Source organism: Electrophorus electricus, chromosome 12 (genome assembly GCF_013358815.1).
Source record: "Electrophorus electricus isolate fEleEle1 chromosome 12, fEleEle1.pri, whole genome shotgun sequence".
In the NCBI taxonomy this organism is placed as follows: Eukaryota; Metazoa; Chordata; class Actinopteri; order Gymnotiformes; family Gymnotidae; genus Electrophorus; species Electrophorus electricus.
This window is the reverse complement of record NC_049546.1, coordinates 15,665,551-15,677,582: the sequence shown is the minus strand read 5'-3', so window position 1 is coordinate 15,677,582 and position 12,032 is coordinate 15,665,551. Positions and strand designations below refer to the sequence as shown.

Sequence of the window (12,032 nt, the reverse complement as noted above, 5' to 3'; positions counted from 1 at the left end):
ATTATAACATGCATTCTCCTCTCCTAGAGAATAACAAAAGACAGCCAGTGGACATTCATTCCGTATCATTTATCTGTTTTCTATATTCTGTTCAGCGCAATCTCATAAACGTAGGACTCAGCATAGAGAGGAGCACATCATTTCCATTCAAAGCACTTTCCGTTTCTGCCGTCAGTCATGAAGCCACAGACAGAAGGAAGGAGATGAACAAGCGTATGTACTTTTGTTCTCGGGGACAAATGGGTTTCCTTTTAGTTTGGGTTTATTGGTTATTTGCTTGCTTTGCCTCGAAGCAAATCAGGCATCATGGCTGTTTTAAAGAGGGAAAAAATAACATTACCTGTGTTTGCATTTACATGTTTGTATTATTAGTCAGTCGATCTAAGCTTAAAACAAGGAAAGATGAAAAATTATTATGTATGAAAACCCGATTTGTAAGCCCTCTCCACTCTAATAACAACTGTTTTAGCAAATATAAGTGCATTTACCAAGATAAATATAATGCATTTCATAGACTTTCAATGTGTAAACATATAAACATACAGAACACAAAGAGCAGAAATACAACATGGTATCCCACCATTTAATAGGCTTATTTGATCTACAGAACTCTGAAATTGATACTGTCCTCTTAGTCCTATCTTCTCAGGATAATTTTGGGATCACTTCCATGGGCTCTGAAGCTTGCCAGGGACGAGGCAAAAGGAAACCGTCTGCTCTGTATGCAAAGTCTGAATGCCATTTCGCTATGCAGTATGGTGCCAAGAACTTATAGCAATTTATCATATTTAATCCGTTTAGCGAGATGATTAAATTAGTGCATATGTTCAGACTTGCATTGCCCGTCTATTTAATCTAATAGTTATTAAATGCCTCCACATGGCCAAGCACTGAGCTAGGGCTTCTGAGAGCAAAAAGACCAGAACAGAAAGAACACACAGCTGATGGTGAGAAATTTATAAATTTCTACCCCTATCAAACAAATAATTATCTTCATGTTGACAATCAATAATATGCCAAGCAGGGCCAAGCAAATGGGAGTTTGTTTATAACACTAAATAAGCGAATCCAGACGTCACAGTGCCTGAGGAAACTTACACTTGCCTGAGCATATAATGAAGGTAAGTTGATTATGTGGCAGATCTAACAGAATGTTGCTTTCACTGAAGTTTACGTCAAACTATGTCTGAGGAGCAGGCCTTTTACTGGCCCAATCACTGTCTGGAAACCCTCATACATGATAGCTGCCCTTTTGTTCTGGGGTTTATTGCACCCATCAGCACAAAGATGGAACAGGCATTGCCTCCATGAGCCATCGTTTATCTGTGGTTAATGCAGGTTGTGAAAGCAAAGATAAAGCTGTGAGGATATTGCAACTTGCAAAGCACATTTTTTATAGAGTTTATAAATCATCTTCAATAAAGGCATCACGATCAGGCCTAAACCCACATATGGGAAGTTACGTGTCTGTCTAATGCTAGCATTACACTAACAGTGATGAGCATAACAGTATATCTCGTTAAAAGTAAATGTTTGCCTTGGTCAGCAACCTCTCACATAATCGGCACTGTCAATTCGAACCACTAAATCAATTTAGAGCACTAGCCGCCGTTCTGCTACTATAGATCATTCAGTATCTAATGCAATTCTGCTATCCAGTAGGCAAGTACTTTCACCAGACAGTCAAGGAATTAGCTCGGTTTAATGGATGGGTATTAATCCCTTGAATTCACAACAAAATTAAGCAATAATGTTGTCATTAATATTTCAGGCACAATAGTTCAGATTCTAGAACAGCAAGATCCTATACAGCACCAGCCGAGCTCCTCTGTCATTACTAATGCTGTACATGACCAAGCGAGAGAGCATGGGAGAGAAGCAGAAAGCGCTCTGCACTTTAAAAAGTGGTAATAACATATTGATAAAGCTCTAATTATTTAATATGATTTTTCTATATGTGCAAATCAATACTGCGAGCAAACACGGCAATGACAGTGAATCAGTTCTGCTGCATATGCAGCTAGATTAGCAATGATGGGAAGATTGTACCGTTGTGGATCATTGATAGGTCCATCCAAGTCCACAGATGCCCATGATTCCCACTCAATATTCTGCAGGTAATCAAAACAGGCATTTTTGTAATTAAGGTTTTCATACATGCGGTAACCAGACTATTCTCAAGATGTCTCCAAATGATCCAAGGCCACATTTAGCCATTATTTGCATTTTCATTAGCATTCACTACGAAAAATAAGAGGGCTTTTCAATGTGACGAAGACAAAAACATTAAGATAACGATTACAAGAGTGACACTGATCTCCTATACTTTCCATGTCTGCCTGAGCAGTTATGATATCAGATTCAATAAAAGATACTGAAATGTTACAGTTATGCACGCACACAAAGGGCCTACAGATTAATTTATGCTACTAACTAAATGTGTACCTGCAAAGGGCAAAAGTTCAGCTGAGGTAGTGCTCCTGAGTAAAAGCCACTAAGCCCAGTGCAAACATACAAAAGGCACATCTTCTTTATTGCTTTCCACTTGGATAAACAGCTAGGTATGGCATTCTATTGAATCCCCCTTTAAATAGATTTAATCCCCCGAGCTGGCATAGGCTCAAAAAGATCTCCTCTACTTTTAATTAGAAATACAGTGGCTGGTGCGGCAGCGATTCTCCTGGAGACTCATGCTCACATTCCAACATGGTGGAGGGGGGCTGTGTGTACCGCTGCATGGCTGAGGGTTGCTCTGCCCGGAGTCGGACTCATTACTCCAAACAAACAGACAAGCAAACTTGGAAAAGCAGTGGGGATAAAGCCACTATAGCAAATGTTCTGTTATGGTTTGTCGCAGAAGATTTTTTTACACCCTACTCCCCCAACTCACATTTTGTCTGTGTTAAAAATCTCCACTACCCTCTTGAGTTACTTATTCTGTTGTTCAGAGGCATGCAGAACAGCTCACTGTTCGACTGTCATGTATAAAGAGGCAGAGTTTTGCAGCAATGTCAAGCACTCTTATATTCCTGTAGAATTATTATTAGACATCTGTTATCGTGTAAACTTGCCTTCCAGATTAACCGGTGACGTCATCCCAATTACATTCTACTGATCTTACACAGATCCCCAGTGGTACAACAGTGGTACTGCAGAAATCCAATTTGACTTCTATTGCATATACTGTAAAGACGTAAAACTGCCATTATGAATGTAGTAAACGTTACGTATCCATTTATTGCATGAAAAATAAACTGTGGATATGATAATCACCTGTGAGAGAGATAAGGAGGGAGAGAACGAGAGAGACAGAGACAGAGACAGAGAGAGAGAGACAGACCATATCTTACACATTTGCTGCATCTCGTAATCAGCTGGCTAGCACCTGTGCCCACCCTTGCACCCCCTCATGATTTTCTTCTTTTGGTGCCTTGAACGAAGCACAAAAATGCAAATAAGTCTTTTGTTTAATGAGAGATGACTTAATCTGGCGCGACACTCATTACAAGTTTTTCTGTGGCTCCAGGATTTGGGCCAGGGACTCTTTGGAGAGAGATGGATCCAGGGCAGCTCAGTTTGCTTGCAGTGAGCCAGGAGCTTGTAGAACAATGGCCTTCTAGCACCGCAGCCTTTCAGTGCGAGCCAAGGCCACAGCGGGAACACCATAAAAGAACTGCAGGATCTGAGCAAATCTAGTGACATCTGAGCTTAAGCCATTTAACTCTAAAAGATAAACAATCTCAGACCTCAACTAATTGCCGCGCTGCAAAGAACGGACTGGAATTTGTGAACAACCACGAAACATCGCGATCAGTTGACGACTACCGCTTCTAAGCACCGCAATAAGCATTTACTTAAAAAAAAAAATAGTCCGAGGTAGGTACCGGAAGAATATTCCCTGCCATGGGTTTGGATTGTTTTGGCAGGAACTATGGATGGTATCTTAAAATAAAACCAGGATAATAAAAATATTATGGCAGGGGCTTTATGATTTGTTGCATGATTCACGACTCCTGAAACATCAGGCTGTTGACTGAATGAGCCGCGCAGGTGCGCGATGACCAGGCTTTTAAAGAACAAAGAGCTTCGCGCTCTCACAAACAAGCAGTGAACTGCCACAACGCCCCGTTTAGCTGTTTACAAGCCTGTCACAAAATCGTGGATGCAAACAATCACATACACGTTTTGCTTTTGATCGAGTGTAAATGAAAACGGTAAAGTGCAGCAGACTGTAATGAAGCACAAAGCTAATTTGGCAGAGTGAGAAAGAAGTGTAAAACGCGACAAAATTATATTTTATCTGAAAAGAGTTTGAACCGTACAATACAATACAATGCACCGGGGGCGAACGTGATCTGCATTTACAGCCATACAACTGCGTATAAATGCGGTGAATTACTAGCCCCTTTGTGTTTTGTTCAGAGACGTCAGAAATACATGTTAAGGATGTAATCGAAAAGTCGCAGTTCTGCTAAATTCTTGTGGCTCACCCTCTTCGCTTATGAGCAGCGCACTGGGGTAGAATCTGGCTGGAGAAAACATGTTTGTCGCCCTGCTCAGAAACTTGGTTTGAAAAGAGACCGCCCTCTTTTTGCTTCCTCCCAGAGCCTTATAACCAGACGCCTGTTGTGCAGTCGTAGATACCCAAGACAAGCACTGGACTTGACGGTAGTTCATTCAGCTAGATACCTAACACAAAACTATTTCAGCGGAATATATCTAGTTTATTCTGCAACGAGAAACGTTACGCTGTGTAGGGAAAATGGATTTTTTAAACCACAACTATTTGAGCGCGCGTACCTCGTACGACTACACCTTTAATTTTTGGAACGACTATCTTGGACTGTCGACACTGGTCACGAAGAACAACAAGCATAACGTCCCCCAAAGTCCGAACTCCATCACGGAGTCTTTGAAAGCCACCCTGGGTTTGGACGATTCCCCGCCGTGCTCCTGCGTAATCTCGGCCAGCGGTGACGGCGGACACCTGGACTGCTGCTGCTGCCCTTCCGTCAGCCCCCCGCCTACTTCGGTTCTCCATTTGAAAGAGCGCTTCTCTATACTCAGCCCGTTCCAGAGCCAAGGCGCGGGGCTTGCAGCGCAGGACCGCGAGATGGGCTTCGGGGGAAGCTTCGCAGGCTTCGACTTGTTCGGCATGGAGAGGAAGATCAGAAAGCCTGCGGCGCGGAATAAGCAGGAGCCCAAGATCTGCGTCTTCTGTCGGAATAATGGCGCTCCCGAGGAAGTCTACGGCTCCCATGTGTTGAAGACTCCGGACGGGAGGGTCGTGTGTCCCATCCTAAGGGCATACACTTGTCCCTTATGCAGCGCTAATGGGGATAACGCGCACACAATAAAGTACTGTCCACTCTCCAAAGATCAGCCTGCGCAGCGACCGTTAAAGGGAGGGAGGGCAGTAGGTGGTAAGCGAGTGAAAATATTCTAAAAGACAAGTCTTCATACGCCGAGTAAATAACCTACATTTATTGCACTGAACATTTTTCAGATGACTGTTCCGATTGCGGCTTTTCGAGTCTTAACTGCTAGGCTACAGGATTTATTAAACAAATAAGATATCAATGTTTTCTGTTTAAAAAATCTTTTATATTTTTATAGATGCTTTATTTCCATAGTTTATTGTATACTTTATTCATAAAAAGATATTTTTTTCCTTTTCCACGTGTTAGTTTTAGATGTTTATTAGTTGAAAATCACAGTTCATATTCAATCACAGTTTATGAATAAAAGATGTTATTTTTGTTTAGACGGGCAAACATGAATGTTGGCATAAACATCAGAGGAGTTGCTCTTCTGTCAAACTCAAGTATTTTCTTTACTGTAAGCTAAGCTTACACCTTGTGTTGTCGTTTAGACCAAAGTTACGTTTGCCATTAAGCGATCTTAAGAATGTTCCATTTCTATGCCATTCTATAGTCTACTAAAGTTCTCTCTGCAAGCTGAAGTGCGCTTGGTATGGTTTACTTGGCCCATTCCTTCCTTCCCATGGTCCACCACACGGTTTCTTTCCCACCCAGGCTGACATTTAATATGTCTAAGAAGGAAAAAAAAAAAAAAAAAAACAGCGCAGAAACACAATGGGTTCTCTGTTGCGCATACATCGTCTTAGCATAACCTCATAATCAATCGATACCCAGCCAAATTAGCCTATTTTGAGCCCTACTGACAGATACAGAGACTATTCATTTGGCCAGACATCTTTCCAGATGTCTTTATTAGGCGAATACAAGGTGCCCTTCTAATGTTTACACCCCGAGCGAGGGGAACACACACTGGAGAATACGTCTTGTGGGTTACCTTTCGGACGCTAAATCTGCCCTTGTGTACCGTTCTCTCAAATTGACCTTTTCAGTTCCCAAAACATAACAGTCAAGCTGTGCGGAAACAGCGAGTGGGTTACAAAAGAATGCAGTCTGATAACTCTCAAATGGGTTGGTGGTGAAACAGCACGAATGAATGTTCTTAATAAAAAAAGCTTTTTTTGTAAAACAGTGCATTTGCCCCTTTTTGCATTAATGTACAAAAAAAAAGATCCAAAAAGATGCAAGGATGTTTTGAATGTACAGTTAACACTTGCAGGACTGCACATCTCTGACCATTACGTTTACCAAAGGAATTCAATTTTAATGAAGTAAGGAACCTAGATTTGCTGTATTGTAAATAAAAAAAAAGTTGAGTGATGTCTATTCAGTATTTTAACATTTAAAAGTGACTTCAGAGGGTACTACCTCAACAGGATTTTGTACTTTCATGTAAATGTCAACAGCAGTTTATTAATACAGTGCTGCCATTTATAATAAGGGTTTTTAATAGTATTTTTGATCTTTGTATAACATAATTGTATTTTTCTTTCATTGCATTCTACATATGGAAGTGCAACTCCAATAAGCTCTTAGCATTGTTTGCCAATAGATGATGGCTGTAAATAATGACAATATCATACTTTTTTAAGTTGTTCAATGTTACATTCTTGGCAAGTGAAAGAGAGAATGGAATATGTTGAAGACTTTAGACTATTTGCCACTTTTATCTGAGGTTTGTAATTAAATTAAAAGAGGAAAAAAGAAACACTGTTGAATTTTGTTATTTATATTTTGTCACAATTCCCTTGTAAGCTGCTGTGCAGAGTTAAAAGAAATGAATTCCACAGATAAATAAACAGCTTATCAAATATTTTACTTCATGCAGTCATGGTGTCCTATCTATTCCCCATTTTGGGTGTGGCTTCAGGCAGAGCCTGTCTTCGGTTGTTTCATGGGTGCCTGTCACTTCTCTCTAAATGGCTCATTTCTGATGTTGGCTGTCCTCAGTGAGCAGACTCAGATTCCTGCTGCCTGGTCCACATGGAGCAATGCCTGCTCGCTCTCTCTGTCTCCGAGGTCGGCCAGCCCCCACAGATGGGGAGAGGGGGAGAGAGCAGCTACCACAGCCCTGGGACTGCCGGCTTGTTTTGAAAAGCCGACTGCAGAAGAGTGCCGGGGCCTCTGAGTGGTGCTGGGCCTCTTTTCTGAAATTAGGTTTTTTTTGGGGGGGGTTTTTTGTGAACTCGAGTACCTAACTTTAAACCACCCAGGAGAGCTCATAACTCCCACTCACTTCAGAAGAGAGCATTTTGGAGGGCAGAGGGCAACGTTCCGACGTTATGCTTTTGTCTTCCACAGCAGGTCCCTGTCCTACCTTAAGAACTACTCACGGCTTCGTCCTATGTTACATGCAAACACTACCCCCGCCACCCCACACACACACACACACACACACACACACACACACACACACACACACACACACACACACACACACACACACACACACACACACACACACACACACACACACACACACACACACAGCTGAGACACTTCATTAAAAATGGATGAATACTAAGTACAACAGGGATTTATATTACAGCGGACAGTAGCATCGAATCCTGGTGGGTTATATTACACACACACACACACACACACACACACACACACACACACACACACACACACACACACACACGTCTGGCTAACAGCTTTTATTCCCTAGTCACCACAGCCCATTACCAATACAGCAGAGAGGATTTTCATAATCGAGTTAGTTTCACCATTTATTCTGTGCATTTCATATGATTTTAGCAGGGGCAATGGAGAGATAAAGACAGAGAAAGAACGGCATATTGCTGCAGAGCTTTGGATGCGTTACAATGACTTTTTGCTATACAAGTAGTCCATGGACTGGTGTGCACTTCTGTAAGTTTAAATGGAGACTTCAAGGCACATTGTCTTATAAATAAATTCATAGCGTTTCACCAGCTGTGATGTGCTACTAGAAAAAAATTAAAAAGGCTATTCTAAATATTGCATCACATCTTAGACAATCAGAGTCTTTCTAGCAGTGACAGAACAGATCGTAAAAACTTTCAGTCCTTCATGAAACATTATGCTATGCTTCTTATGTTAGCCTCAAAATTAAAATCATATTTACATTACCCATTATGCATGTGTAGGTAACAATTTCACCATATGACCATGGTTCTAACATAATCTTGCATAAACAATTGTTATGTGACTCAGACTTTAATTGCAAGACTCCACATAATTTAACAAGGGCATCCAGAATCAGGTCTTTCCTGATGGCTGTATTTTAAGAAAATGAGGGTAAACCATGTCCATAACATATACCCCCTGAATAGAGGGCCAAGCTGGACATTATGTACCATTTACAAAGCACAGCTTCACTGAAACCACCATCTCTTGGATATATAATAATAATGAAATGATAATATCTTTTATTTATATAGCAACTCAAGATTTCTTTAAAGAATTGGGCAAATGAATAATATATAGCTGACAGAAATGAAATAGAAAATAAGAAATAGAAAAGTTCCAAAAAGAGAGAAAATCATTTATGACCAAAAACAATAGAAGACATTAAAACAAGAGTTTTTCCATTATTGGTTAGATCAATATATATAATGTTCTTATATGCAGGTTTATCAGCATATGCTGTAAACAGTCTGAATAGCCCTGATGTCTGTTCAAAGAGATATCTGATGGCAGCATGCCAGTAAGACCCACTGAATTCAAAAGCACACTTCACTTTGCCTTAACCCATATGCAGGTTTAAATAGAACCATTCTTTTTTCAGGAATTTGTCTGGGCTTCTTAAAGTCCATTACATTTCCTATTGATTCCCGTGACAGAAAAAAAAAAAAAAAAGATTCAGCCGTCTCTGAGTTAATATGCTATGGTATGTCACAGAACATGAAACAGATTTTAGTAAAATGTCCAACATAAATTATTTAGAAATAGGTCTGCCACTGGATATCATATCCTAGAAAAATATTCCTCCTATAACATGTCTGATCTGACTCAGGATGGCCAATGTAATTAGCTGATGGTTCGAAGCAGACATTTTATCGTAGAGAAGGCACTGTGGTCTGCCAGGACAGGATTATGACTCACAACCCCCCCGCCCCCGAATTACCGAAACAAAGAGAGGATGGGTATAGCAAAGCAATGGTCATCACATTCATAAACCCTCTTACTGGAAATTTGCCTCATGGACAGTGGATAAAGGATGTAGAACTCTCTTGAAGATAAAATCACCTTTCATTGGAGCCTAACAATATATCTGAGCATAGATCTTCATTGTTGGAGAAGTCACCAAGCCTGATGTATGATGATATTGAAACATGCAGCATACAGAAAATTAACATTCCAATGATCACTATATAAACACCATTTTAATGATATGATTTTATTTTCCCTTAGTAACGGTTGAAATAATGGCAGGTGTGTGGGTCTGTTGCATTTGCTATGTTACAATTTAGGCAATGTAGATTTCTACAGATAGTTGGTTTGGCAGCTTTCTAAAGAGGCTTGACCTAAATTAGCAGATCCAAAGCAGTGTAGCCATTAAATAACCCCAGTATATCCTCTTGAGACAAATTAGCATGCTGGCTAGATAAAGGCTCGATGAAGGCTCAGATAACCCTTTGTAGATTTAGAACTGGTCAGCTTGTCATATCACTGTGAAACCATGAATGGAACTGCTATTCCAGCCAGTCCACAAGAGCAAAAACACATGTATTTGAGAACACAGAAACCTCTAAATTTAACACAGCTTTATAAGCTGGTGTTATACCTGTAGAAATGGAAACACATTCTTCCTGTGGCTAGGCTAATCCACTGGGCATTTGGCACGTTAAGTCTTGTTTTTCAGCCTAACTGACTGCAAGCGTACATTTTCAAATTTCAGATTTCTTTTCTTCATACGTGAGTCATCCCGAGTGTCATGTAGTAAGAAAAATGTTCTGCCCTATTTCACAAGGACATGACTCGGGATACTACATACACCTGTGTGGCAAATGATACGTAATCAAGGAGGACCCAATGTGATCATTTAGACACAGTAGTTTTAGCACAGAAGCAGATCTTTTGTAAGCTTCCTGTGCAGTAATTGCATCCTGCCACATTTTCCAAAGCTCCACCATGAATTCTGGGATGTGTAGACGTTTCAGAAGTGTGCGCAAGCCATCTTCAAGGAATTCATACAAACATGTGTAAGTAGTGAATATAGTGTAGGTACTGAATGGGCCCATTTACTGTGATTGCAGCTGGCTCAGTATGTTTATGCTCCATTAACCCATCAGGGGGCACAGCTTGCCAATATTGCTCGCTCTGTTATTTTGATTCTAATGTTAATGGATTCAGGTAAACAGATCAGCCACATTCCCACCACAAATACAAATATTTCTGCTTCTAACTAATTTAATCATGGAATGAATTTATGAAAATATGTACTAATGAGCATCAGTTAAACAATTTCTCCATTTTGAGATGATGTTTCTTTCTTCAGTCTAAGGACATATGCACAAAAGTATCCATGCTTCTTAAACTTTAAGACTGCCTGTGTGCGTGTGTGTTTGCCTGTAAATCTCACTCTTTATATGACTTAGCCTTTGAAACCAGTGCACACTGGGATTTTTTTTTCCAGGCTCATTGCAGTCATTGGTAGATGCAGAATCAGATATGACCTTAGGCTACAATGGGACTTAGCATGTAGCTAGAGCTCAGTGCAACTAGTCCAACCAGCATGCTTTCCAATACTTCACTATTTTAACTGAGCCCAGAGTGGATATTGGCACAACTGGATAAATTCACCATTAAGAGTAACTGTAGCTCCTGGTGCGATGAGTCAAACCAACTGGATCTACTTCAGAGCAGCTGTGAAGGGTTTCCTGCTGGTACGACCACATACATACTGAATGTTGCTACTTTACTAAGGTTTTTTAATTAATTGATTAAAATAATTATGTTCTATTTTTTCTGGCTATGCTTCTAACTGGTCCCTTATAACTTGACACTGCCTGTATTTTTTCTCTGGTATGAGTTCCAGTGAGATGGGGAATGCACTCATTGAGTCAGCCAGAGCTGGAGTCCCATGTGGTTGTGGTTTAGAGTCTAGGCAGGGCCAAGCAATAGTGATGCAGGCTAAAGGAAATTACTGTAGCTTCCTGCAGATGCATGCCCACAGAACAGGCCTCAGGTACACATGTTTAAGTACACAAACCTTTGTAAAGACTGTAGCCTGAATAACAGCAGATACTGCATACATTGTGCAGCATAGCCTTGATTATTCTTGTGCTTTCATTTATATTACAGTTTTTCTTGACTGCCATGGCACATTTCTTGATATCATACTCCATTTCCCAAAACTCTAAACTAGAGACTAGAGTCCTGATCCAGTACCAGGTATCAGAACCGGGTCAATATCAGCAAAAATAAAAAATAAAAAATGCTGCATCGGATCTCTGTGAGAACAAGAACAATTATAAGGTCTATATTAAGTTGATGTTGAATTACAGATGTATTCATTAATGAGAAAAAATGCAGACAAACTACAATGCAAATTTCATGAGTCAATCGTAGTGAGCAGAGAGATTGAGAGAAAGAGAGTGTTGGGGTTGAGTACAGTACAGCTGAGAACTAAGAAGGTGATGACCAAGGCAAAAATAAATAAATCAT

The 12,032-nt window shown here is 40.4% G+C and overlaps 1 protein-coding gene across 1 annotated transcript; it reads left to right on the top strand.

Moving 5' to 3' along the window:
• Window positions 1–4,078: 4,078 nt before the first annotated feature.
• nanos1 (nanos homolog 1) lies at window positions 4,079–7,196 on the top strand. The gene has a single exon (XM_027017331.2). It carries the CDS (start codon window positions 4,763–4,765, stop codon window positions 5,444–5,446), a length of 684 nt encoding a protein of 227 aa, XP_026873132.1. The 5' UTR covers window positions 4,079–4,762; the 3' UTR covers window positions 5,447–7,196.
• The last annotated feature ends 4,836 nt before the right edge of the window (window positions 7,197–12,032 follow it).